This window comes from Lampetra planeri, chromosome 4, assembly GCF_965212315.1.
Source record: "Lampetra planeri chromosome 4, kcLamPlan1.2.h2, whole genome shotgun sequence".
NCBI lineage: Eukaryota > Metazoa > Chordata > Hyperoartia > Petromyzontiformes > Petromyzontidae > Lampetra > Lampetra planeri.
This window is the reverse complement of record NC_136110.1, coordinates 30,447,357-30,475,339: the sequence shown is the minus strand read 5'-3', so window position 1 is coordinate 30,475,339 and position 27,983 is coordinate 30,447,357. Positions and strand designations below refer to the sequence as shown.

Genomic DNA, 27,983 nt, shown 5'->3' with positions numbered 1-27,983 from the left:
TCGCGTCCCACTTACGGTGGGGTAAAGTGTGGGTACTTTATCGATCGACGACTCCTCGATTGACGACTCCTCGATGGACAACTTATCGATCGACGGACACGTGGGTAGTGCCGCGCACTCGCGTCCCACGTCAGGTGGGGTATAGTGTGGGTACATTCTCATCGACCGACGACTCACCGACTGACGACTCATCGATCGACGACTCATCGATCGACGACTCACCAATCGACGACTCACCAATCGACGACTCACCGACGGCTCATCGTTCGACGACTCACCAATCGACGACTCACCGACGGCTCATCGTTCGACGACTCCTCGATCGACGACTCACCAATTGACGACTCACTAACGACTCACCGATCGACGACTCATTGATCGACGACTCACCGACGACTCATCAATCAACGACTCACCGATCGACGACTCTCCGACGACTCATCAATCGACGACTCACCGATCGACGACTCACCGACGACTCATCGATCGACGAATCACCGATCGACGACTCACCGACGACTCATCGATCGACGACTCACCGACGACTCATCGATCGACGACTCGCCAATCGACGACTCACCGACGACTCATCGATCGACGGGCACGTGGGCAGTGCCGCACGCGCGTCACCACCCCCCACCCCGCCCACCCCGCGCGTCAACCGCGGAAGTCGCCGCCGTTGCCACCTCCGCGTTTACCGCTCACAGCCGCTCGTCGCCGATCCGAACGGATTGTTTCATCGTCGTCGTCACTATTTGTTGTTGTTGTTGAGCGGGTGATTTAGAAGCGAGAGGCAGGGACAGCGCTGGATCGAGAGCGACCGACTTCAGCAGGTGATGGGGGCCGCATCGCGACGAGAAGCGGCTGCCGCCGCTAGGCGAGAGGAGGCGGCGGCGGCCGCTAGGCAAGCCGCAGGCTTCGCCCTTTGAGATTGGGCCTCGGCGCGGTAGCGATGGGATTCCTTCGCCGTTTTTGAATGCAATTATTTGTTAAGTTTTGTCTAACTACATTAACGAGCGCAGACTCGCCGTGACTTAGTGTAGTCAAGCTACTACAGGGCCTGTGTTTGTTAAATTAAAGTGTATTCACGCCCCTTGGCGTTGGTTTAAAATGTTCGCATTGATCGTATTATTGTTGTGTATTATAACTTGTTTGTTTTGTAACTGGAGTATATTCTTTTCACAACCAGCACGACAGAAGTATGTATTATTTAGCATCATTACCGCTGAGATCGTATAACTAAATTGATTTAACTTGACTACGGTGTTTAGTTATACCGTGGCTTAATGCGGTCCAAGTACATTGGTACTCTTATCTCATTAATGTTACCACTTAAAACTACAGTACATTATTAACATTGATCCAGGGTGTTCCTTTTACAGTTGTATATGTTCACGATTATTTGATATTTGTATAGAACTACATTAACATCACTTTGCCAGAAGAGTTGTAACATGGCGTTCGGGACTGTACAGCGTTATTGCTTTTGATGATAGTTTATTATAATTTGTATTAAACTTATTATTTTTCTACAGTGCTAACAATTGGGTATTTTTTTTACTGTTTTGTTAAACTTACATTCATATGGCTTAAAGTTTTAAAAGTATGTATGTGTGTTGAACTTCTTTAGCACCGTACGTAGCCAACCATGTTAATCGATGCTGTTTGCTGTTGTTTCCACGTATTACTGTCATTGTGATGAGTACATTAAAAGTACTTGGTAGTTATCAAAAGGACCTCCCTTGGGTTTAATGTGCTACAACATTGAACGTCAGGTGTTTGTAAAGAAACCATGGAATGTGGCGAAGACGTTATCAAAGCAAACAGCATATACCCTCGATGGCATCTTGGCATTGCCCTTGATGCTATTGTTGGTTCTTGTATCGTTGATTGCTCTTATGATCACATTATTCTAGCTAGTGTGTCTCTTCAGCAGTGGTTAACGTACAGCAAATTTTATTGCTTCTTGTTATGATTATAATTAATCATGTCACGTCAGCAGAGACCAACCCAAGGCTTAATGTCGAATGGTGCGTCTATTATTTGTTCAGCATTTATGTAACTGTATCATGTTACTCTTAATATTCTAACTCCTATCATACAATTGTAGGTCTCGCTCCCCAAAGAGACTTTGTTCGAGTGGGCTCTCTCCTGCTTTCGGTAAAGTCACGTAGATAGAAAATAATAAAATAAAAATAATTAAAATAAACAATAAAATTCCAAAACTCACGACGTTTCGATCGCAACACAAGCGGTAGTCATCAGGCAGTGATGGGGGCAAGCCTCCAACTGCAACTGGTGGTATCTCAACGTTAGCAGAGTATTACCTTGGATTAATGTATTGCGTATTACTCTTAATATCACTTTATTAACAGTAATAGGCAATATAGAACTAAAAGCACTTCAACTATGCAGTCTCATTATCACTTATCACAGTTATTGTCACCTTACAAGCAGAGCATCCCTTTGTCACGCTACGATACAGTATTACAATCATTACCACTACTGTTAATAGTACTGTCACCTCAATGACAGAGCCTCTTCCATACATTGCATTTAACTCAATGACCAGTATCTGCCCCCCCCACCTCGGCCTTCACCAGTTAATCAAGCACTATAATTATTCCTGTTGCTACACGAGCATTGCTCAATATGCCTAACGCACAACCACTTTTAGCACTGTCATCATTAGTAGTGGGAGAAGTACAAACATTGGCTGGGACTTAGCTCATTTGATTGACAGGTGTGTAAGACTACGAGTTCATTACCATTAAATACAGACTTATTGGCCATAAAACATTGAATTGCCACATTGGTGGGAGGTCAACAACACTTGTATTAAGAATCATCTAACCCTGCCATCGGAATGTGGTTAGGTCCAGCAATTGCTAAGGACCTGGAAAACTTACTTTTAAAGGTCATTAACCTTGTAATCATCATCATTACCCATCATTACTGTATCATACAGTGTTATAAATAGTAGAGCTTGTTTGTAACATTCTAAATCTAGTTGTGTAACATGTATTGCAACATGTAGACTCTGCACTGCATTGACGTATTGTCATGTGTTAGCAATGGAATCGTATTTTTTTGTTACCAATGAAGTAAGATAAAGATGAGTTAGAAGTAGCCATTGTATAAAAATGTACGCTACTAGCCATGACTTGTATGGCTATATTTCGATTTAAAGCTTTCGTGACTGCAGGGATTCATCTTCTTGGTTTTTTTCGGTAAAGTCACGTAGAAGGGAAGTAATAAAATAATTCATTCTTCACCTGAAGACGGCTGCTTGCGTTGTAGCCGAAACGTCGTGAGAATTATTTTATTATGTTTTATTTTTATTACTTGTATGGCTATCTTCCCAAAGAGACACGATCTTAACCAGTGTCTCGCTTCTAATTCATGTTTTGAATTGTACTCCATATTTCACGGTTGTCCTAACATACTGTTACATGTGTGCTTCTTTTCAGGGTCGAGCTCTGTTCCCTCACCAAAATTGCCTAAGGCAGAATTTCAGGCGACATGTTTCGTGGGGTTGCTGCTGGAAACGCTGGTAAGGGCACAATGAAACATGTGTAGTAAATCATTTCAGAGACACTATTAGGAGGCAACAACGTTTATTCTACACCTTACACGACACCGTTACACACGGGACTAATACGCCTGTCTTTCACTCTTGTTACCCATGGGACTATAATACTCCTATCTCTTTCCTATACGGGATAACTACAATCGGGTCCGAGCAGCCACGTGCTGTCTGACCCACGATGTCGAAGACGTAGCACCTCGGTTCCACTTCACCCACGGACAGCCCCGATATGCAATCGGAGTCCCCTTTTATCCCTCTCGACGCGACCTGGCTCCACCCTCAGCCGCGCCCCCCTTCTCGAATGTTCCCGAAGGTTCCCGACAACTTCACACATGCTTCCTGCCCGGCTCCGCCCTTAACCACGCCCCCCTCAGGAGCTCTCCAGAAGCTTCTCGGCTGCACTACCCGTGTCCCCTCGGTCACATGTTCCCCCTACCCCTCACCCCGGCCCATCACGCGCTTCACCCGGAGCCGGGGTGAGTCGTCCTCACATCCCCCTTCTGCCAGCAGCCCTCGTGACCCATTATGCGGAAATTACTCGCTGCGCTGACGGAGTGGCTGCTATTCCCTATTCTGTCGGTAGGGCTCCTTTGCCTCTTTGCGAGCAACCGGTACCACGCCCCCAGTGACCCACTATGGTACTGCACGGTGTGCTAACCTCTGTCTCCATATTTCCTTGTTATACTGCACTCGGTGCTACGGGCCGTAGTGATCCATTTTACATCACTACACATGTTTTCTACCTTACTGAGCACGGTAAGGTCTCAGAGTACACGGGCTAAGAGTATGTGGACCCCGCTCATACGCGACCGACCCCGATTCATACTTGCACTTGTGACTCGTACTTTCGCTACACGCACGGGTTGAGAAACTAGTCACATCTCATTGCCCGCCATCACGCGAACGATCTATTTGACGGCGTGTAATTGTATCGCCCGTGCAAGAAACGAGTCGGAAATAAATATCGTGCTCTATCTTACCCGGATGCTAACGATGATTAGTGAATCTTTACTCTACAGTACTGTACTTTGTTAAACATGTACATTTATACATTTAATATACACGCTTACATTTTATGTACTACACTCATATAGGTGAACCACGAATTACGCGAATTCGCGCTTACACGGGGGGTACACGGAACCTAACCACTGCCGCGTACTCTGAGACCTTAACTGTATATAATAATTGTGAACGTTTATGTTCACAATGCTTTATCTTAGGTCTCACTTACAAAAATAATAATAATATAAGTGTGTTTGCAGATGGCTAAAAACGTCACCTTTTGACCTTTGCACTAATTTTATTAAAAATAAACGAATTATCATTGGATTGTTTGAAACATAATTTACCAATTGTCTACACTGGGCACTTTAAATTAATCTATTCGAGCTACAAAGCTGTTTTTGAGAAGAATAAGACAAAAGCATTATTATATTTGTTTTGAGTGTAAAATCTTTATGAAACGGACAAGTTATTGTTCGATCAAGAACTCAAAAGCACTCCTGCCCTTGCGAGGGTATCTGTACGTTCACATGAGATTGAATACAATTTTGGTAAGGATTTCACAGTATCATGTGTGTTTCAGGACGTGTGTTATTTGTGATACTATTTTGATAACTTGGTGATTTTCTGGATTTTCAACTCTAATTTTAATTTTGTTTTGCGGCATTATTTCAACAGCCCCTGCCAACAATCCTGAGCTGTATGAGGTAAGTGTTCAATGTTTATCTATATTTTTATACATTCCTTCATTATTTAATTTCACAGAGATGCATCGTTCTATGCCCTTGAACTTTTTATGCAAATTTTATTTTCAGGAAGTAAAGCTGTACAAAAATGCGCGCGAACGAGAAAAGTAAGTACTGTGCATTTGTTGTTGGAGTTTAAATGACACTCCTTTATTTTACATTTATTCGGCTTAATGTTACGGCAACCACAAAATTACCTGATTCATTTGTGCCCATTTGTGCTTTGTTCGTGTATAAGGTTTGACAACATGGCAGAGCTCTTTGCTGTTGTGAAAACACTCCAAGCTCTTGAGAAAGCCTACATAAAGGACTGCGTGACTCCAAATGAGTGAGTCTTGAGGTGCAAGGATGGCACTAATAAGCTAAATAACATAAATATATATCAAGCAAATGTATGATGTAATAATATATGTCAAATACAAATGCCGTATTCGTGAAACAGTTGAGTCCTGCTTAATACTTGCGTTGTTTTAAACGTATCTTTATTTTTAATATTCTGTGTATTTTTGCATGTTGTAAGGTTTAGTTGACCTTGTGATGTGTGCTGGCAGGTACACCGCAGCCTGTTCTCGGCTACTTGTGCAGTACAAAGCTGCCTTCAAGCAAGTGCAGGGCTCTGAATTTCAGAACATTGAGGAATTCTGTAGGAAGTACAGGGTATGTACAGATGTCACAAGCTATTGTGGTAATTTAGCAAAACCTTTTCATAGAGCACCTCATTTCCATACTTCTTTGAACATGTCAGTTTCAGAACAAATTCAAGTTGTGATTACATCAAAAAAATACATTACGGAGAAAGCTAAATTATACTATTTTGTATTTACAGCTTGATTGCCCACTTGCAATGGAAAGAATCAAGGAAGATCGACCGATAACCATCAAAGATGATAAAGGAAATTTGAACAGATGTATTGCAGACATTGTTTCGGTAAGTTTAACAATGAGTATTCTTAGTTACAAGCATGTTACACATCTTCTGATAATCACTATTTTGTGACGGTGCAGATCTTAAGTGTATATGACAAATATTTATCTCTTGACTTAAAGCTTTCGTGACTGCAGGAATTCATATTCTTTGGGTCTTTCGGTAAAGTCACGTAGATAGGTTCAAAGAAAATAACAAAAAATAACCAAAAACTTTTATATTTATTAATATTTATCTCACCGGGTATGAGAGACCAACGCCCCTTGTGAATAATATATGTTACCTGATTGGATCATAAAAAGTTACGGACTCCCCTCCTGTATGGGGTGATACATTGCTCTGCAAGATTTCTGAATGGAACTTTTTTACACCATGACATGACACTTATAGCACAATTGGTATACAATTGCAACAAAAAACAATCATATTCCAAGCGACAGAAAAAATAGATACATTGTACAGTCAGCTACAAATGTCCCCTTTTATTGATGCTCAAGATGCACAAACCTGGCCAAATGGCAGAACTCCACCAAACGAGAGAGCTGCGAATGCGGCGAGTGCGCAGACCATGCAACAGCCCTGCTCAAGGAATGCCCCTGCACTGTGCAAGATCTTGCAGCGTCGCAACCTCCGAGCGCTGAAAAGTTCTCGCCACTTGAAGGACATTTGACTTTGGTGGACGAATACGAAAATAATATTGATGCTCTTAAACATGCTAAAATCTGCTGTTAAGCACTATTCTCAGCATTAAACCATTTCAATTGTGATCTTTGATACCGCAGCTCTTCATCACAGTGATGGACAAACTTCGCCTGGAAATAAGAGCCATGGATGAGGTATGTACTGAAGGAACCACGTGTCCACATGAATATATTTATAACTCTAAGCTTTATGTTTGGCCAACTTTGGCAATCACCTTAATTTTTATTTTCAATTCAATGCTGGTTATTTAAATTAGCTTTTCATTGTTTGGGTCACAGGCAGTTGAATGATGAAATGTGTTGGCCGGGTGGCTTGATATTCCACGTGTTTTGAAATATTCACAGATACATCCTGACTTGAGAGAGCTAATGGAGACCATGAACCGCATGAGTTCGATTCCGTCGGACTTTGAGGGAAAAGAAAAAGTGAGAACCTGGTAAGAACGCGTAAGGATAGGTGATCGTTTGTCACCATAATTTAAATGTTGATCAATTACCCTTTGTATTCTTATTAGCGCTATTACCGATACCCCAATGAAGCCCTCATATATTGCTCATATGAAAGTAATAACGTGGCCAGGAGCACCCTCTCGCCACAGTGGCGTAACTACCTCATCTGGTATACAACATATTTGGATTCAATCCCTACCCTGACGCCTTGGGCCTTACCTGGTGAAATACAAAGTTTAGTTTATTAATGCAATGGTTACAATGACCCCTTTTAGCACCGATTTGATTCGGGCTCACATCTCCAGGGAAGCGTCTTGAGCGCTACGCGAGGCCTGGCTGTATTAAAGTTAAAGAGTTAATAATACAAAGTAATGTATAATTTCCACTGGTGGTTCAGGACCACCAATGGTGATGGGTAGCTTGTAGGAGTTCACGCTGTGACAGTGTTCTTCACCAATTTTCAATAAGACATCAGTGTGAGGGCCACCGCACGTTTGAAACCATTGGGTTTTCCAGCACGATGATGTTGGGCGGTGTTTTCACATGTTGTTTATTGTCGGGGGCCTCACGTCAGGGGCCGCACTAGAGGCCACCATGGGCCGCCAGTTTTCCTGCGGGCCTTGCAATGAAGAACACTGCGCCGTGAAATATACGTCTTGTTTTAACACAAACACAGGTGGATGGTAAAAATGGGATGTAGTTACATGTGTGCTCTACCGTATCCATCTCTCCAGGCTGCAGACACTGGGCACCATGTCTGCGTCAGACGAGCTGGACGACTCACAGGTGCGACAGATGCTCTTTGACCTGGAGTCCGCCTACAATGCCTTCAACCGTCATCTGCACGCCTCCTAGCCATGTGGTCGAATGGCCAACTTGGCCTGCGGGGGCCGCTGCTGAGTGAGCGCGTCCAATTGGGACGATGAAGAGAATTGCAATGTACCTGTACATACATGGGGCTGTTTTATGCCAACTTTCTCACTTTTTGAAAGCAAGTCTTGTCTAAACAGCACTGCTCTTTCACATGTGTTCTTTTCTCCTTGTTTTATTTGTATATATCTTGTTAAACAGGTTTCCAAGAGGTGTAAAGATGCATCACCTCAAAATTGTAGTTAGAAAGATCAAAAAAACGTAATTCCATATATTTGCATGTGGACCTTAATGACATTGAGAAATACAGATGAGGTAAAAGTCAATTTGCATCTTATTGGCTTTTTGAGAGTATAGATTATGGTTTATTGGCTCTCTGAATACTTTACTGAATGTCATAACATTTGCCTTGTGTTTGGTTTCCCTAACTTAATAAAAACTCAACTGAGCGTCTGTTGGCAGTGGGGCTTGAGCACAAACGAAAAAAACTCCACCTTTTCCATTTGTGGAGTTCTATATGAACATTTTAATAATTATCATTTAAACAAGGGTGTGCATGTATTTTTACTTCATAATCATTTGAAGCACATTGTCTATTATTAGCAAAGTGTTGACTTATGAATTCAAAACTGTTTGTCGACTTAACATTTCTCAGTGTTCTCAGGGCCGCACGATGTAAAGTGGACTCCAACTACAAAGTCAATACACACCTCTCCTCTACCCTCTTATGTGTTCTGTAGAAGGACCGTTGCCAAAAAAACGCGAGCCTGCAATATATTGTTCTGTTTCATCGGATTGGCAATGACAAATGTGGTTTTGTTTTACCCCAAACTTTATCATGCAACATTTGAAAACCAAACTGGAAGATTGCCTTAATACTGTAATGAGTCGTGCTGATGAGTGGGCAGAGTTCTTCGTAATGTCCAAGTGCGAAGCGTTGTATACGGTTTTAATTAAGGGAAGGTAACGGCGATGAAGAATATTACACATGGCGTGTGCCACTTTTATTAGGGTCTTCCCAGCAAACGTTACACTATTTGCAACAATTGTAAATCTTTATACCTTGCCTTGCGTTTTAACTACATGGCAAATATTAGCACACTTTATTAAAGCAAACAGGTTTAAACATTGCTTTCAAATACATATTGTTTTGAAGCTTTCATTATTTTGTAACATTTGAAAAACGTACGTTAAATTATAATGTAATGTATAGGGATTTCCATTCTACTGTATAATAAAAAAAACTCCTTAATGTTAACATTGTTGTGTTCTCCATATATCATGTTTTGTTAGGTAAGCAACTGATAGAATTCAGCATGCAATAATGACTAAAAATTCAATAAAATGATTTACATTCATGTTTCTCACAGGATTATTCACTCTTCAGATGCACACAAAATGATGAAACAAAGTACATAAAACAATTAAGTGTTCTTAATTAATTGCCAACAAACCTATGTGATCTATAGGAAGGTACGTATTATGTCCACGTGTTAAATGACAGCTGGTGCCTTCTCGGTGTTAGATGTCCCACTTGGCACTGTGTGTTCACAAGTTCTGATCGCAGGCCTGGTCTTCCTGTCGCCGAGGTCCGATCAACGAAGGCAGCAAAGGTCAAATCTCGCCGGGTGAGAAGATCAGCCACCGAAAATTGAGAATCCAGGAATGTAGAACTCGCGTCGGAATGGAGGGCCAGCTAAAAAAATATAATCCTGTTAAAATTAAGCACATTTTGACATTCTCACAATTGATGGGAGTTTTTAGCCACATGTATGGTTTAACAAAAATACATTCCTGCGCATGTTTATGTACTTGTGCGGAATCAATTTAGTTACAGAAGAAGTTCCCGGCAGATGGAGCGGCATGTTGGGACATGCTAAGCAACAAGCGGAACAACCATCAAACATCTTGGTTCTTTCGGTAAAGTCACGTAGAAGGGAAATAATAAAATAATAAAAATTAAACAATAAAATACAATTCTCACGACGTTTCGGCCACAACGCAAGCAGCCTTCCTCAGCGTCTTTCCGACAGCTCTGTTCTTCACCTGAGGACGGCTGCTTGCGTTGTGGCCGAAACGTGAGAATTGTAATTTATTATGTTTTATTATTTCCCTTCTACGTGACTTTACCGAAAGAACCAAGAAGATGAATCCCTGCAGTCACGAAAGCTTTAAATCGAAACCATCAAACAACTGAGCCATGTCTCATTTTATCCGGAAGCTTTTACGACCGAATTGAAAATTGAGAACCCCTTTATGTAAGAAATAACATTGTAAAATAGATGTACCTGTCCAGAGGATGTGATCCTTGAGTGTTGGTTAAGCCCGCGAGAGAAGCCTGGAAAGGAGCTCACTCCTGTGGAGATGGACCTGCGGAAAGGTGCTGACCTCAAATCCCACAGAGATGAACCTAGCAACAGTTCCTTCTTGACCAAGTCCTCACTTAAAACCGACTTCACCTCATTGTCTCCATCACTGCGGCTCGAGGACACATTTTCACACGACCTGCTCAGCATCGGCTTGTAGCCTCGCGCAATGATGGCCATGTCGTCGTAGTTCATCCTCTTATTGTCGCCTCTCATTCTTTCTCTGCCGCGCTGAAGGGACGCAAAGGTGCTGCTCGCCGGTCGAAACGTTCCGCTGCTGGAGAGCGGGGCCCACTGCGTGGTCGACGGTCTGATCGCGCTCAATGATGCGCTCGCGGAGAGAGGGCCGATGCGCTCTCCCCACGCTCGGAGCGTGGAGCTAGGCAGGGCATAGGACGGATACACCTGACGGATATATTCTTGCAGCGGACGAGCGAGCGGAGTGACCGGCTGGTCCCGGGGCACGTAGAAGATCTGCGTGCGCGCGAGGTTGAAGCCGACTCGGCGAGGAGGCAGCAGCGCGTGTCTCGGAGTGCCCTGTTTGAGTGCCGACTTCACCGGTCTGTGAGCGGCCGTTCTTTCCGTAGTCCCGTCCATTGCCTTCCTCGAGACGCGCTGGCACACGGACAATGAATCTGCGTAAAGTGCGATGGAAAATTTGCAATGAAATGCACGTTTTGGCTCCATTAGGTTTTCACAATGCGTTAAGCCGTGGTGCAGCGTCGCTTGAGTTGACTCTCTGATGTGTGAAGGAACATTTCTGAGGCTTGACTAACCGACTAATGGGTCTGCAGTTATTGCGCTCGTTTTTCTTTGCGACATGTGCATTGGCCAATCTATGCATTAACCATTTGTATGGCTGCGGAGCTAGTTGTTGTTGAGCAGAGGGCAGTGCAAGCATAAGTTATTACACTGCGATTCAATTCTCTCACCTCTGATCTCTTTCACAAATCCGCACTGAGCAGTGTGGTGAAATATGATCAAATAATAATCTGTATAAACCATGTCATGGGGAGGCTCATTTCCAGTAGTGGATTGACATGTATTACATTTCATAAACGTTTTTGTGTTAGATCGCGTTATTTATAAATGTGTCGTAACCCTCCACCACCCGACACGGCCAATCAGTAAAAAAGTGTCACGTTGACAAAAGACAAATAGTTCACTGCTTTAGCCCACCGGTGTGTTGAAGAGTGAATCCACAACATTTACAACTGCTCTATTTAAGTGAGAGCTTCTCCATTCTGGCGAATTGCCCGATGATACCAGCGAAGCGGCGTACTCAAAAACTGTAAATGTTGTGGATACACCTGACGGATAAATTAGTGTTCTGAAAAAAAAATATTTTGGATCAACATAAACAATACAGGCAAATACAGATCATAAGAAGCTGAATTTGTCACATTCAACATGCGAAAATCAGGTCTTTCGGCAAGGATTGAATTCATATCCGGCACTGTACAATTACGTTTAAAGACAAGAGTGAGGAACATGGATTAAGAGAACATACGCAGGTGGAAGACAATTCTAACTGTTATTAAGTAAAGTGCGCTTAGTGACAAAGTTGACAGCCAACGAATGGAACGCGTCCAAAGGGATTTCGTGGATTAGGTGCCGAGTAGAAAGTTATTTCGTAGGATCACAGGAGATGGCAGTGGCTTGGGGAGGCGTTCATCCAGAAGTGGATTGACTGGATGATGTCCATGATTTTATTCTTAATATTATATTAAACCTATCACGGTATAGGTAACTCAGAAAATTCTTACGTCAAAGCCCATCTTCATGCAATATACATTCGACAGATTGGCGTGAAAGAGTTAATACATGAACTTGAATGTGATCAGAATTCTTTACATTGTGTACTTACCGTGGCAGTTCCAGGCTCATACATTAACACATTTTTTCGCTTGCAAGTGGTATGGTAAAACAGGCTTTGTAAAATACAATATTTAAAACATCAATGTACTTTGCTACCTCAAGGTGATTCGTGGCCATGGAAGGCACATTATCCTGGCATTTGTCCAACGTATGTATGAAAAAAAATCTGAAAAGACTGAGTATGTGTTTTTAGATGTCCTGGCAACTTAAGTGCAAGCCGAGTCTGGGGTACACAATACACACTGTAGAGGGATGAATAGAGTGGCCATTGTAGAGCAGTGCGCTTTGTACATACAATTGTGAAATCAACACGCTGTAAAGGAAACATTTACCATAGCAAAGGCTAACAGCATTTATTAAGCGATCTCGATTACAAGTGCAGACATGCCCAATTTACATTGAGAATCTCGACAGTGATTTTAAGAATTTCACAGCTAATCTGCCAACAAACCGAATGGTGCTTATGTTTTTTCAATTTGACTTTCAAGGCATATTTGCTGACATGCTTTTATTCAAGTACTCAATAGTATTTTTGTACTACATAACATCATCGCGACCTTTCTCTGCGTACAACGTTTAATGCAGACGGTGAAAATTGTGCCTTATCACGCCTGTCCTGGCTGACGTTGACCGGCCAATGCAGTTCCTAACAGCGGTGTGCAGGGCCTGTGAACCGGTCTTTTACATGAGTCTCGTGTAGCCTCATACAATATTTAGGCTGGACAAATCATCCCAGCTAAGGGCTGTGGACAACATAGAACTCGGCCTTAATAATACTCTCTACAGGGGACACAGAGCCCCCCCCCCACCCCACAGTCAAATCACTACATCGGCAAGCACTTCGGTCCCATATGTTGCCCCAAGTACAAGTTGTATGGACCGAAACACAAAACAATACCAGCAGGGAGCAGCCGTTATCAATTTAGGATGACTGTACAATTAATGCGCATGTACAGACAGCTCTTTGTCAATCCACTGTTGCATGAAGGCCTCCCCCCACACCGTGTCGGTCATTGGGAGCTGTTTGACCATATTTCACCACGCTGGTTCGGTGTGGGTTGGTGAATGGAGGGGGCGCGGTGGGGGGAGGTCAAGACGGATTCAGATACGACTTGCCACTTATCCATGACCAGGAATCAAAGTCATAGAAGAGTGCGCAAACTGCTGTGCCGCCACGCATTCCCACATTCAACGTATTATGGCAATGGTTAAGCATACCTACAATTACTTTAACTTCAAACCAAGTTGAATGTAATTTGTTAAACAAGTTAAAGTGATGTGTTGCTCATATGAGCATCGGTGCTCAACGGTTTACATTCCCACGTTCCTATGGTAAGTCTATCCACATGACACTTAACCTTGACATCTCCGCAGAGTGGTAGATATTTTATCGACCGCGAAGGATGATGGGCACAGTTTTGACCTCGCAACTTTCCGTTTGCTAGCCGCTCACTACCTGCTGAGCCATTGTCTCGGCTCTTGTTAACGTTTTTAATGTTTAGATCTTTCGTACAGAAGTTGTTCATATTTTTTTCAACAAAATAATGCAACATATACAATTAGAAATGAAGAACCCCCCCCCGTTAAATGTTATTGATTTACGAACGAGCTATACATATATTGTTCAGACGTTTACCTCTCGAGTTGAGCTTCTTAACCTCCCAGTGGTCATGGAGACAATCTGACGCACGTGTGACAGAACAATCCCTTCTTCAGCACCGGACAAAGGCCACTCGGCACAAATTATCATCCCATTAGCCGCCGCAACTTTGAGCTTTAGTTCCAAACAAAAAAATAAACTGCGCGGATCAAGTGAGGGCAACGTGCGAGTCAGATGCGTGGCACAGACGCAGTGACACCAACCACCACCACACGTCCGCGGACACACGAAACACACCCCCAGAGTGCGCGTGTGTGTATCTATCACGTTGCCACTAAAACCTCCCTGTCAAATTTGCACACAGCATGGTGTGTGTCGTGTTTTGTGCACTAGCCAATAAGTATGGGCAAGCAACAAACCCATGAATGATGGAGTGCATGGGGAGGAATTAATACAATTATTAATTGACAAAGTGTTGTAAATGATTATTATTTGTACACAATGTTCCGGATGTGGACTAAGAAATAGCGTGCATGTTGTTCACGTTTTAGATATTCCAAACAGCATTTGTAAGTACAGTCTACTTTGCAACTCAATTATTTACCAAGTACCCTTTCTAAAAATAACTCAATTAAGAGTTCAACTTCATTGCATGTTGTACGATCTATGCGTAATTAGACTACGGGTTACCTTTTACGTTGTTTGTTGTTGTAATCTTGACTCATCAGTTGTACGCGTGTAATTCCAACAGCAATGACAGCTTGGCAACAAGGTCCACGCCTCCAAATCCTCTTTTTCTTCTTCTTCTTCGATTCGTGCGTACGGCACGTGGAGATAAAATGCCAACGTCGAGATCTGCTCGCCACGATGAGAGGGCTTCGCGTTCACATATCGTCACTCCATCACCCCGCACGCTTATCCATCCCAGTTTGAAACCTGCAAAGGGCTGTTGTTGGCAGGCAAGGCAAAGGTGTGAGATTGCATGACGGAGGCAATTAAACCCCCCACCCACCCACCCACCCCCCACAGACACGCTAAGCACACAGCACACAACGTGGCCACTAAACCCTTCTCGTCAAATTTGCACAGCGCGTGCTCTGCGCACCGAGCATGAAACTTCACAGCCCCCCACCACCACCACCGCCACCCGCACTACCCCCACCCCAACAAAGGCAAAGATCCCCCGTATAGCCTGTGACAGACTGTTGGGGCAAGTGCTGTTAGCGAGCACCTATGAAGGCCGGAACGGTACACGAGGGGGTGGGTAGCCAGCATCACGCCCGACCGCTCCGGGTACTCATTTGAGGCCGAGTCGACCTAGGGGAGTCCCAGGACCGGTTCATATAATCTCCACCGATGTTGGCCGTGAGAGGGAATCGATCCCAAAGGCAAAGATCCCCCGTATAGCCTTTGGTCGACCGTTGGGGGCAAGTGCTGTTAGCGGGCACCTACGAAGGCGCTGACACGGCACACCTCCGATTAGGTTGGCTGCGTCAACCCCTTGTTAGTGTCCTCCCTTATTACAAACCAATTGACACCTTATTGGTCACCCCGTGCCCTTATAAATCTTAAATGTCATCCTACAACGTCCCATGGAGCTGAAAACTCAATTTCCCTGTACAAGAATACGGGGTAAACCGTGTGGGTTGACAGGTATGCGTACTAGATTTGAAGCTTTCGTGACTGCAAGGATTCATATTCTTAGGTTTTTTCGGTAAAGTCACGTAGGTGAAATTCTCACGACGTTTCGACTGCAACACAAGCAATCATCATCAGGTGTGAAATCCACAGCAAGATTTTTTTTAGTAATTTGTATTATTTTATTATTTCCCTTCTACGTGACTTTACCGAAAGAACCAAGAATACAATCTTAAGTTATTACGGGACCCAAAACAAGAAGACGTCTTCACAATTCTGGCTGATCGCCCGATGAAGCTGGGTGTTGTAATCACCAGCGAAACGTCGGACTAGAATTGTAAATGTTGTAGTGGGTCCACTCTCCAACACACGTGCGAGTTTACTGAAGTAGTTACGAAATTGGAGACGTTTCGTTTACGTGAAAAACCTTCCTGACCGGCTGTGTCGGGTGGTGGCGATTTAACGACACATTTATATTTACGCGATCGAACCCGCGACCAATATTATGGATAATATTGGTGACAGAGGGGGGGGGGGTGGGCTTCCCTGCCCCTCCCCCCTCCTCCCACCAGACTAGACAGATTACGTCACAAGCTAGAGCGTGTTGGGGGGGGGGGTTCGCGTGACCATGGCAATAACCCCCCCCCACCACCATCACCAAGGGCGGTTTTAGCGTCAGCCGCTCGTTGACGTCAATCGCCCAGTGGCGTGGGGAGGAGCTGGGTGACGTCACGAGCGGCGGTGGGGGGGGGGTCGCGACCCTGACAACCGCGCAACAAACGTCACGTCGCGCGGTGATGTTAAGGGCGTGATGAAACGCCGGGCAACGCCGTGACGTCACGTCGAAGCGGTGAAACCTCACGCGGCGCGTTGTCGTCACGTTAAAGCGTTGAAACCTCACGCTGCGCGGTGACGTCACGGCGCGCGGTTAAACGCAACGCGACGCGATGACGTCACGCAGCGTGAGGGTTAAAGGCACGCGGCGTGGGGATCGTCCCACCGTTACCCCCTCCCCCCCCCCCGTTTTCTTTGCGTCACCGCGTCGCTCGGTGACGTCACCACGGCGTTGCGCGACGTCCACCCACACCTCTAGGCGACGTCATCACGTATCTGGGTGACGTCACGACGCCGCTAGGTGACGCTACTGGGTAGCGAGTTCTCGCTGCTTCGCTCGCGGTCCGGCGCGCGCTTCTCTTCCCTCTCCTCCTGTTGTTATTGTTGTTATTGTTATTATTTCATCCCTTAGAGATTTCCCCGTGGTTCTTAACCCATTCACTTCAATGAATAGGCACATTGCGGTGAGTAAAAGATTCGCGGCCGCACAAAAACACGCACGCACGCAAGCGCCTCTCGTTACCGTGCGAGTTATTTTTGTTTTCGTCGTAAAAAAAATATTTTTTACCTCTTCTCACAACACACGCCCCGAGTTTTTTTTTTTTAAGGAACAAACAAACAAACACAAATGTGCGGCTTTGCTTGCTTGGGGTGAAATCAGGCCGGACGGGGTGGGGGGGAGACGGCGGTCGATTCTCGTTCGTTGTGACAGCCGGGGGTTATTTATTGTTGTTGTTGTTGCCGTCGTTGTTGTCGCGCGCGTGTGTTTGGTAAATACATCGCGAGGGAATCCGCGCGCAGTTCGTTGTTGTTTTTTTGTTTAAAGAGATGAAGGGGGGGGGGGTGGAACCGCTTTGTATTTCCTAGAGCGGATAAGGTGCCGGTTTGGTGTGAACGCGTTCGCCCATTGGTCCTGGTCGGTCACGTGGTTGGGGAGGGGGGCGGCGCGCGAGCCAATGAGACGCGCCTAAAATGCGCCGGGTAGCTAAAGCGTTGTGGGAAATTGGAGCCGCTCTCCCCAATGGGCGAACGCGTCCGTAAGATCGGAGTCTTTTAACCCTGAAGGAATCCGATGAGCTGTAAAGCTCTTTCCGCACAGAGGTGCCCGGTGGTAGGGAGTGGTGGAGCTGCTGTTGCCGCAGAGACGGCGGGTTCCTTTACTGCTGCGTCCGCCTCTCCAGGGATCCACCGCACACACACACAACACCGCAGTAGCAGGCATTATAAACCTGGGGATGCATACGCAGCACGAGTGATTCACACAACAACCGGGATATACACACACACAGCACAAAGGATACGCACACACCACTTGGGATATAAGAGCCGCCGATCGCCACTACGGTGCGTGTACCAGGCTAGGTGCACATTGAGGTCACGCGAAGTGTCGAAGGCTCGCCGACAAGAGGTCACGGGACATACCCACGTGCCATTGGTTGATTGACGTGACCAGCAGAGTGGCACCACCAGTGCCCCCACTGTGCCAACTTACTGAGTTTTATGCGCAATGCACTCGCTTGGTTTGAGCATCGCCCTTCTGCTTATCGTTGCTGGAGGGCGGTTGCCTCCCAGCTGCCTTGCAGCGTCCTCCACGAACTTCCTCCCCGAACTTCCTCCCCATAGGGGCAGAGCTTGACACCGGTGGTACCAGTTACCTGCAAGTCCAATCAGGCCATCTCTTATCTTGCCCATGCCACGCACGTTTAGCCCCGTCTATCCGGCCAAGCAGAAGCTTCTTGGGCATGCATTGGCTGGGTATGCGGGCTACACGACCCAGCCAACGCAACCTTGCCTGCTGGAGGAGATCACTGATGGGACTGTGTCCAGATCTTTTAAGGATCTGTAAGCTCACTTAATTCAGTCTGGTTAAACCCAGGATGGATGTTAGGCAGGCCAGCCTGAAATCTTCACACCGGCACAGATGTTCCTTCAAAGTGAGTCCATGTTTTCGCAAGTATAGAAAAGGGAAGGCGATACTGTGGCCGAGAAAACCCGGAGCTTCCTATGGAGAGATAGGCCAGGTAGTTTTCATACAGCGTTAGACAGCTGATGAAAAACAATTCCGGTCTCGGAGTGAGACCTCCGCTGCCAAACAGGAGCCGGTCATAAGCACTCTGCCCAGGGGAGTCGAGGGATCGGAGTGTTTGGCATAAAATATCCAAGCAGGTGCTTTGTTTTTGTGGGGCTGATGGTTAGGCCTAATTTCTTATGAGCACGATGCAGGTTTTGCAGCAGAGTATCTAAATCCTTCTCAGAGTGAGCAGCAATTAACAGATCATCATACATAACATGGTTGACCAATAATGACATCCCTTCACTGCAACCGGGGATTGATCAGCCTCCCATTGTATCTATACCAGATGGAAATTCCTTCTGTACAGCCATGAGAGCGTTATGAACTACGTATTTAAATAATATGTGCAATAGTGTAGGGGCCAGAGGACATACCTGTTGCACTGCAAGGTGAACAGGAAATGGCTCTGACTCCCTGCGACGCATTTTTACCTGGTCCTGCCCAACATCATGCAGGTCCTTAATGATTGTGAGCAGAGGATTAGGGACCCCAAAAGCACGAATAATAGCCCAGAGCCCTGGCCTGTTGATTGTCATAGGCCTTGACCAGGTCTATGAAGCAGAGCTGTAGGTCCTGTTGAAATCCCCTACACCTCTGCTGTAGCAAACGGACAGGGAATATGGTGTCCATGCATGACCGACCCAGACTAAAACCACATTGTTCTGAGGCAGAGTCCATCTTCTCAAAAACCCACGACCAGCACTCATGCTTGCAGCTCTTGCACGGCTTTAGGAGCCTCCAAGTAAACTGTGGTAAACCTAATTCTGGGATGTTGTGACAGTGGGAGTCGGTCTTCCGCTTTGTTTCAGCTAGCCAGAACACCTCCATCAGCCAGGCTGTCTCGGGAGGTCTGGACTGTGTACCCAATGCAGCCATAGTAGCTGGATGAGTCACACACCTGAACCTACCCATTTCCCCTTGGCATCAAGTGAAGGGGGGGGGGCGATGCCAACCCCAGCTGCAACGATCATGAAGTTTGCACATGCAACCTTCCATCTGCAAGCTGAGACCAGGCTATTGTGGGTTTGAATGCGGTCCTCGGTGGACACCCACCACCGCAGTGGAAGGATGGCAGGTGCATCTTACAGATGATAAGCCGGTGGTCATTGGGCAGATCAGCTCCACGGATGGTCCTGGTGTCAAGGACATGGGCCTACATTCTCCATTACATCATTGTATAGTTCAGCAGATATTCTTTCCTGGACCTGGTGTGCATCCATGATGTGTGGATATGCTGATTCTGGAACAGTGTGTTGGTGATTACAAGCCCATAGGCTACACAAAAGTTGAGCAGCCTTCTACTGTTGTTATTGAGATGATCTGGCCTATGCATTCCACATGGCCAAATGGGGTTTGCATACACATGTGCACACACACAGCACGCAGGACACACACATAGTATCACTTGTATTATTGGCTCCAAACCATACCACTTGCCTTCTCAACCAGACATGGCACCACATATCTCTCGGATAATACAGAAAGGCACCATTTTTTAAAATTTGGACTACACACAGGTAGTATGGCATCATTGTCCCATCGGCTGTATGACACAAGACTACTTTTAATCCTCGGTCATACAGCATGGCACCACGTGTCGCGCAAACTGCTTGGCACAGCACCTGTCTCCTCAGATACACAGTTTTGTACCCTCTATTTCCTGGACTACACCGCAGTGCACTTTTGTCTCCTGGCTACGTGACACGTCATCTCCGTATCCTGGGCTACACACACCGAACGACACCTATCTGGTGGGGCTACCAGTATGACACTTTGTCTACTTGGACACAACAGAGCATTGCAACACTTATTTCTTGGATTATACACATCACCTCTTTCAGAGGAAATCGCAAATAGCACCAGCACCACCGGTCAACCGGGCCCCATGCAGCATCCTGGATACACACATCGCAACAGTACCTGTCACCTGGGCTATACACAGTATTTGAAGCCCTTATCTCCTAAGCATGGCACCCATTCTAGATTTGAAGCTTTCGTGACTGCAAGGATTCATATTCTTAGGGGGGGAAGGGCCCCCCCCTCAACCATTATATATACGGAGTGGTACCTCTTGTAATCTCTCATTTACTTGATACAGCTGTCGGGCTGTGACGGTTCCACCTGAAGATGGAAGCTTGTGTTGCCTCCGAAACGTCGTGATTTTTATTTGTATTTTACTTTTATTAATTTTAATTTTAATTTTTTACCTACGTGACTTTACCGAAAAAACCTAAGAATATGGTAGCCATTGTCCTCCTGTGCTACAAACAGATTGGCACCCCTTATTTCCTGTGCTAAACAAAGCACAGTACCCTCCGTCTCTGTTCTAATAAGTCACACTTCAATGGCTGCCGTGTATTCACATCTTGACACGTTAGGATTCTCCCTCCACGATTTGAATAATGATCACAATTTTATATTTGTGTCCATTATCATGAATGTAGAATCTGAAGTCGTTGCAGGGTTTGCGTGAAACAATTGCGATATATAATTTAAAAATGATTCGCACACATGGTTTAAGACTATATTTTGAGTATAAGTATAGACTTGAAACGATTAATTACTATCTGGAACATAACTATGAAGACACAGTGCCAACATCAGATATGCTGTGTCTTGAGAACATAATCATGTGATAGTCTACATGTCCATCACTGTTCCTTACCAACATTGTTTTATATAGAAAGTGCTCGTAAACTTTCAAATGACACTTGTGCATAATTGCTTTCTTTTTTGGGGGGGTTTGAGAAATCTTGTAAAAATGTATTTAATGTGACTTGCTGTTACATACTAGTGCTTTATATTTCTGTCAAATTAATTGGTATGAAATCGTTGTCTTCATGCTTCGTTTTTCCTTTTTTCTTGCAGCAATTCTGCGGTGTTCTTGGTCGCACATTTATGGAGTTTGTGAAGGGACGTGGCGAGTATTGCCAGGCTCAGCACGAGGTCTTTGCAGACAAGTGAACTGATAATTTCTCCCACTTTCGTGTCGCTGCAACCGTGCTGGCTTAAACCGTGCAGCTGGCAGCCAGTGTTGGGTGCTCCCTCCCTGCTGCCTCTGACCGGCTCAAAGCCATCACTGGTGCAATAATTTTGGCCGAATGGGGTAGTGTCGTGATAGGGTGCTGTTTTGTATTTGTTTACACCCATAAGAGCACAGGTGGGAGTGTTGGTTGCAATTTGTCTGTGGGTCATCAGATTTTTATTTTTTAGACCTAAGGTGTTAGCCAAGAGCCACATTTGGATATTGTGTAACATAGGAAAAGATACAGCAATGGCACGCCTCAACCGGCCTGCTGCGGTGGAAGTCACCTACAAGAACATGCGATTTCTCATCACCCACAACCCCACAAACGTCACCCTGGATAAATTCATCGAAGTAAGTTTTTTGCGCTCTCACTGAAGGACTTCAACACTATCCATACATATTTTATCTGTCAGAATAAGGGTTGGCAGCTGTCAAAAAATGAGTAAGCATTTGCGAGAAATTTGTTATTTAATGAGTAGTTGGAGCAGCCTCTTTACCTTTGGGGGAGGCGTGTAACGGTGCAGGAGAGAAACACCCTGTTTGTATCATTGATTTTCCTTTGTGTTTTCAGGAGCTTAAAAAATGTGGTGTGACCACTGTAGTCAGAGTCTGCGAAGCTACTTATGACAAGGTGCCTGTTGAAAATGAAGGAATCGCTGTACTGGTAAGTAAGTAAGTAAAAGTTGAAGAGATTAAACATTTTTCTCGTTTGTGTTTCGTGAAGTTTTCTGCAAAATTATTCAATATTAAAGCCTTGCAGTGGACATTCTGAGTGTGTTGATGTTACGATTCTGGACGCTCATTTCATAACATTTGCGAAAGGATTTTGCTTGTGGTAGGTTACAGCCCAGAAATGAAATGTCGAATATATCAATGCAGCACTGTACAGCCTTATCCAGTTTTTGACTACTTTTGTGTGTGTGTTGTTTTTAAGACTGGCAGCACAAGTAAAATCCCATCCAAAATGTTGATTAGCATGCATTTTCTTTCTAAGGCTTTTAATTCCTGCATTGTTTTCTAACCACTGTACACACACTGTTAAGCTGATTTGTCTGCTTAATGGTGCATTATTTTTGGCTACTTTAGCTGCCAAATACTGGTTGCTACAAAGCGCATCAGCATGCATTATTTAAATTAGTGCATTTATCATCCCTAACGTTGACTTGGCTAACCGATGTATGGTGTAGAACTTAAAAAAAAAAATCTGGATTCTTTACCGTTGTTAATTTTTTTTTTAACACTCATGGCAAGCTGATTCTTTCACACCCACACACAGACGCCACCAGCACTGATTTCACTATTTTTCCAAGTGCAGTTGCTTGAAGTTAAGCTCCTCAATTTCAGTGTTAATCATGCCAAGATATGGTCTAAATGTAACTCAATAGGTTTGTTGTACACAAGGTTTTCTGGCCTGAACTTTCACTGCACTGAACGAATTCCTTGCCCTGCAGGTGGTCTCACTGTACCAGTGTTTATATAATCAGATTAAAAAGTGAAAATGTACACGTGCAAATCATTTGGGCACAAATTTAGTTATTTAGTATTTCAAGTTGACCTGTTTGGAATGTATAAAGGACTGCTTGCTTTTCCACGTTATTTTAACTTATTACCATGCATTGCGTGTGATAAAATCACCCAGAATCCATCTGATCTAAGCTAAACAACGTTTCATTTTACCAGGTAAGGCTCACTGAGCTGTGTGGCTCTTTTTCAGAAGTTATCTGGATAAATGATAGCTGAACAAAGTGGCTTGTGTGGAAATTTATAGCAGCCATATCCTCTTAACAGATGTTTCTAAATGTGGAGGAAAAAACCGGAGGACCCGGGAGAAAAATCCACCCAACCATGGGGAGAAAGACACGCAAACTCCAAATGTACAGCAGGTGTCAGGGTCGGAAAGCTAAGAAGAGTTGAGTCAGAATAGTGCTTGGATGGATGACCTCCATGCATCCAAAAACTCGTCTAGTAGGTTTTGTGGGCCGTAGAGGTCATTGAAGCAACATACATTGCCGCTCTACACCCCCCGATCTCCAACATCCACTGACCATCGTGGCATATTGCCAAATAACCCTCAAGGACTCCACCACATTGGCAGTCGCTCATCCAGTAGCGGAGTGACGAACCGGCTGTAATGCATTATGCATGTTGCAAGGTACAATTATATGGTTGAGAAAGTACTGCTGACAACAAACACGAGTTATAGAACAAGCTTCTTTACTGTATCATGAATATTCTTAGGTTTTTTCGGTAAAGTCACGTAGGTAAAAAAATTAAATTAATGAAAGTAAAATAAAAATCAAATGAAAATCACGACGTTTCGGAGGCAACACAAGCTTCCGTCTTCAGGTGGAACCGTCACAGCACGATAGCTGTATCAAGTGAGAGAAATTCCAAGAAACAGTATTTGTATATATACTGGTTGAGGGTGGGAGGAGCCAAGGTAGGCCCTGAATATCATGAACTTTAAAACTCTGTAACCCCTTTACGCGAATTGTTTTGTTTGAGATATCCTTCCTGTGTTTCGTGCAGGATTGGGCCTTTGACGATGGAGCACCTCCTCCCGGCAAAGTGGTCGATGATTGGATTAACCTTCTCAAGGTCAAGTTCAGAGAGGAGCCGGGGTGTTGCATCGCTGTGCACTGTGTCTCTGGACTTGGCAGGTGAAGTCCATTTGTATTGAGAAACGCCGAATCGTCACCTGCTTGCAGATAACAGTGGCTTGGTAAATGGTTCAGGTAAACAGTAAACCATCTAACATGTGGAGGCGAATATAAAATAAGTAGAAACAATCTTTGTGCTGAAATTGACGTCATTCTAGACAACAATTGTGTTGTGTTAATAATGAGCCGTTGTGTTTCTAGGGCACCGGTCTTGGTGGCTTTGGCTCTGATTGAGTGTGGCATGAAGTATGAAGACGCTGTCCATTTCATTAGGCAGTACGTATATTATCACATTCGACTTGAATGCAATACTTTATCTGAACACCATACATTAACCGGCACGGCCAAGATCACACGCACAATTAAATATCGCTAAGTATTGCTAACAACATTGCTGTACTCATTTTGCATCGGTAATGAGCAAGTCCCCTACCTCCCTCCCCCTTGAAATTTTGTCAATTACAGGAAGCGTCGAGGAGCCATCAACAGCAAGCAGCTTCTGTACCTGGAGAAGTATCATTCTAAGATGCGTCTTCGATTTAAGGATACAAATGGACAAAAGAGTAACTGCTGCATTCAATAGATTCACTTAATTAAAGCATGGTCATTGCCATCATCATTGTAGTCAGTTGCCATGCATCATCACCCATAAGTCATACCTCAGCCAATTGCATACAGGATGTCAGAAGAAGGTTGTCCAAGAAGGGGTTTATGATTCCATCTCGGTACACATTTTGTAGTGTAATAAAACTATGAACATTTGCGTTGTTTTATAGGAATGTTTACTTTGCATTAGTAAGACCGTACTAGGACCGTGGTGTAAGTGTTCAATTTAAATATTCTTTGGGTCTTTCGGTTAAATTTAAGTGCTTATTCACAAATGTGTATGTGTAACATCATACTTCACATTGACATTTGCACATGTTGGTGGCTTGACTAAGGGATACTATTTGGCTTTAGTTGCTTCGGATGTAAACTTGTCAAATTATATTTGTACATTACAAACAGGTGGGTGTAACAGTTGGCACATAATGTGAAGTTAGTAAATGCCAGTTTTGTAAATTGTAATGCATCTTTAAGTGGGCGAGCTGCTTGCTCTCAGAGACATTGCAGTAACGGTATGCCCTCTAAATCATCAGCATTATCTGCATATCAAAAATGCCACAGCCTGGTATTGTTGTGTAAAGTGGAGTGGCTAGAGTGGAAGTTACTTGATGTCCACCTCTTGCTTAACCAAAGTTGCCATGCCTAGTCTAACCCAAATATTAACATTTTGCTGGTAATACTGTTTCTTTGAAGAGATGATATTGGCCTGCCCTGGCATGGAGACTTTGGTTAATTATATTTTTTGTACCTTCCTTTCTACCTTAACAGACTTGCCAAGCCACAAGCTTTGCTATAATTCACTGTTGGCCATTCAGATTGATGTGTGGTTCGATGTTGTGTACAACGTGCCTGGCTGGTTACTTTTTGGAGCATGAGTAATTTTTATTGGGATGTGTTTAAAAACACGTCCTGGGGATTAGGGGCATTGTAGTGAAGTATGGCTTTGAAGTGTTTGTTGGTTGCTTATCGTTCTATTTAAACTTTGAAATCAAGAAGCAAATTGACCCCAAGGATTACATATACAATGACAATTTGAATAATGTTATTTACCAGGTATAATTTACAATGCTGTAAGGTCTTTATATTTTTTTCTAACTTTCTACGGTTCCATGTTGCCTAAACTTGGTCATTGCCATTTTTCAGAAACAAATTTCACTTTATAACTTATGTGTGCGTGTAATTTTTATGGGCAAACATTAAAATATAGCACTTTTCTGGCCTTCCGTCCATTACCTATCACTTTAAATCACAAGTTATTATTTGTACCTGCTGCCATAATTGATATCTTTGTGTAAACATTTTTTTGCACAACTCCTGCTTCTTCCAAAACGTTTATTTAAAGTGGTAAATATGTAATAAAATCTATTTTGCAGAACAGCTGCACTTTTCACACATCGGGAACAAAAGTGTTTCATTGATATAAGGTACAGCTTTATGATGATTTATGTTAATATTGGTTAGGAAAATTTTTTTTTTCTTTTAAAAATGTTGGACAATGTTTTGCCTGTAGCAGATATGACAGGTCAATCATCTGATCTTTAACCTAAAATTGTCATTAAACCTGGCTTGTGTACACTGAAATTAAAGCATTTTTGCTATACAATTTAAGACGTATTTTTGGAATTCACCTCCTTTGGATTTTGTACACTTGATTCTGAATTGGCAACCAAATGTTACACTAACACACAGAGTACAAATTATGCGAGTTCAACTAAATTACAATTTGACTTACTAATTACTGTTGTAAGCAACATTTGGTTGATGGTTGTTATTGCATGCTTATTGGCAATTGTAGATTTCATGTTTAGAAGTGCAATGTTGTTTAAGTGAGCAGCTGTAGTGAATTTGTTGTATTTGGCAATATTTAATAAAAAATAAGTGAAGTTTCAAGCCTCAATAAAATACTGTAAAAGCAATTTGCTTTATGTTTGGTGCTGAAATTGTCTTCTGAATGCATTGTTGTTTCCCACAGGGTTCCACATTGAGTAGCGTGAACAGATTGACCGGCTGTAGTAATTGCGAGCCAATGATAAATTACTTGTAGGATAAATGGCTTTTAGACATCCCCCAATAAATTGACTTGATGTCTAGCGAGTATTAAGTAAGATTTGCGGGTGTGAATGTGTAATAATTATGGAATAAACTATGTATCATCGGCTGTAATGTTATTCCACGTTTTGGTTTTCATTCATGTCCTTGCCGCTGAATTATTTCTAAATGTTTAACTCCATAAACGTGCATTTTGTCCAGATTGATATTTGGAGCATTTAACAACAAAAAACGCGGCAAAAGTTAAGCCAGAAAGATTGCTTACCTTCCTAAGCTGTGGTTGTGGTCATCTCGTTATCATGCCATCTCCACAGTGTGGCCGTGCGACCAAGCCAACCCTGAGAGATTAAGATTTGGTGGTTGAGCACTGGAAACAAAATCTACACGTGCACTGAAGATGGAACTTAAAAAAACTGTTATTCGTTTTAACATATGCAGGTGCAGTGTATAATTATCTTATACAAGCTTTGCAGATGTTCGTGTTGAAGACTTATTGTTAAAACGTAATGTCAACCTTGTGGCTGTGAGGTCACGTGCCAGTCGAGCTTGTGGGGTAAATGGAATGCAAAAGTATTTGCGTACGTTCATTAACAATTTACGAATATCCATATGGGAGTGTATTTTTTTTTACAATAATTGTCTGAGTAATAAATACGTTACTTTGTTTTGCTATTTTGAGTGTTGTGAAGCTTGAATACAATTTGTCATGAGGGATTTAAAACGAGAATGGATTAATTACGTCTTTCAACTTGCCAAAACATTTTGACTCGGCGAGGTACACGAAACAATTACGTTTCCATAAAGTATTATCTATGCATGTGTGTGCATACGTGACAAGTCTGTTAAAGGCTTGCAGGGATTTTTGTTCTAGTGTAAAAATTACATTATGAGCTAAAGTGATGACGTTTAAGCACATAAGGGTATATAAACCAAGCTAAAATACAGGATAATAATTTATTGTGCA

At 43.7% G+C, this 27,983-nt stretch overlaps 3 protein-coding genes and 1 long non-coding RNA gene across 8 annotated transcripts; 3 read left to right on the top strand and 1 right to left on the bottom strand.

Moving 5' to 3' along the window:
- Positions 1–643: 643 nt before the first annotated feature.
- On the top strand, positions 644–9,644 carry VPS28 (VPS28 subunit of ESCRT-I). The gene is made up of 10 exons (XM_078593725.1): positions 644–833; positions 3,471–3,553; positions 5,273–5,301; positions 5,410–5,447; positions 5,579–5,668; positions 5,892–5,997; positions 6,167–6,268; positions 7,048–7,101; positions 7,312–7,403; positions 8,151–9,644. The coding sequence occupies exons 2-10, from the start codon at positions 3,523–3,525 to the stop codon at positions 8,269–8,271; spliced, it is 663 nt and encodes a 220-aa protein (XP_078449851.1). The 5' UTR covers positions 644–833; positions 3,471–3,522; the 3' UTR covers positions 8,272–9,644.
- Positions 9,177–15,101, bottom strand: LOC144717916 (uncharacterized). 5 transcript variants are annotated; one of them, XM_078593723.1, is made up of 4 exons: positions 14,821–15,101; positions 14,167–14,211; positions 10,575–11,287; positions 9,177–9,982 (listed from the first exon to the last, which is right to left on the bottom strand). In XM_078593723.1, the coding sequence occupies exons 3-4, from the start codon at positions 11,247–11,249 to the stop codon at positions 9,767–9,769; spliced, it is 891 nt and encodes a 296-aa protein (XP_078449849.1). In that variant the 5' UTR covers positions 11,250–11,287; positions 14,167–14,211; positions 14,821–15,101; the 3' UTR covers positions 9,177–9,766. The 5 variants fall into 5 exon arrangements, with proteins under 5 accessions (XP_078449849.1, XP_078449847.1, XP_078449850.1 ...); XM_078593721.1 differs by having other exon boundaries at positions 10,575–11,267; XM_078593724.1 differs by lacking the exon at positions 14,167–14,211.
- A 1,806-nt stretch (positions 15,102–16,907) lies between these two features.
- Positions 16,908–21,645, top strand: LOC144717984 (uncharacterized; the record flags this gene model as incomplete). Its single annotated transcript, XR_013585165.1, has 2 exons — positions 16,908–17,066; positions 21,545–21,645. It is a non-coding gene; the product is annotated as an uncharacterized LOC144717984 (long non-coding RNA).
- A 9-nt stretch (positions 21,646–21,654) lies between these two features.
- LOC144717915 (protein tyrosine phosphatase type IVA 2-like) lies at positions 21,655–27,138 on the top strand. The gene is made up of 6 exons (XM_078593718.1): positions 21,655–22,055; positions 22,276–22,368; positions 24,234–24,364; positions 24,566–24,640; positions 24,830–24,927; positions 25,739–27,138. The coding sequence occupies exons 1-6, from the start codon at positions 21,951–21,953 to the stop codon at positions 25,843–25,845; spliced, it is 609 nt and encodes a 202-aa protein (XP_078449844.1). The 5' UTR covers positions 21,655–21,950; the 3' UTR covers positions 25,846–27,138.
- The last annotated feature ends 845 nt before the right edge of the window (positions 27,139–27,983 follow it).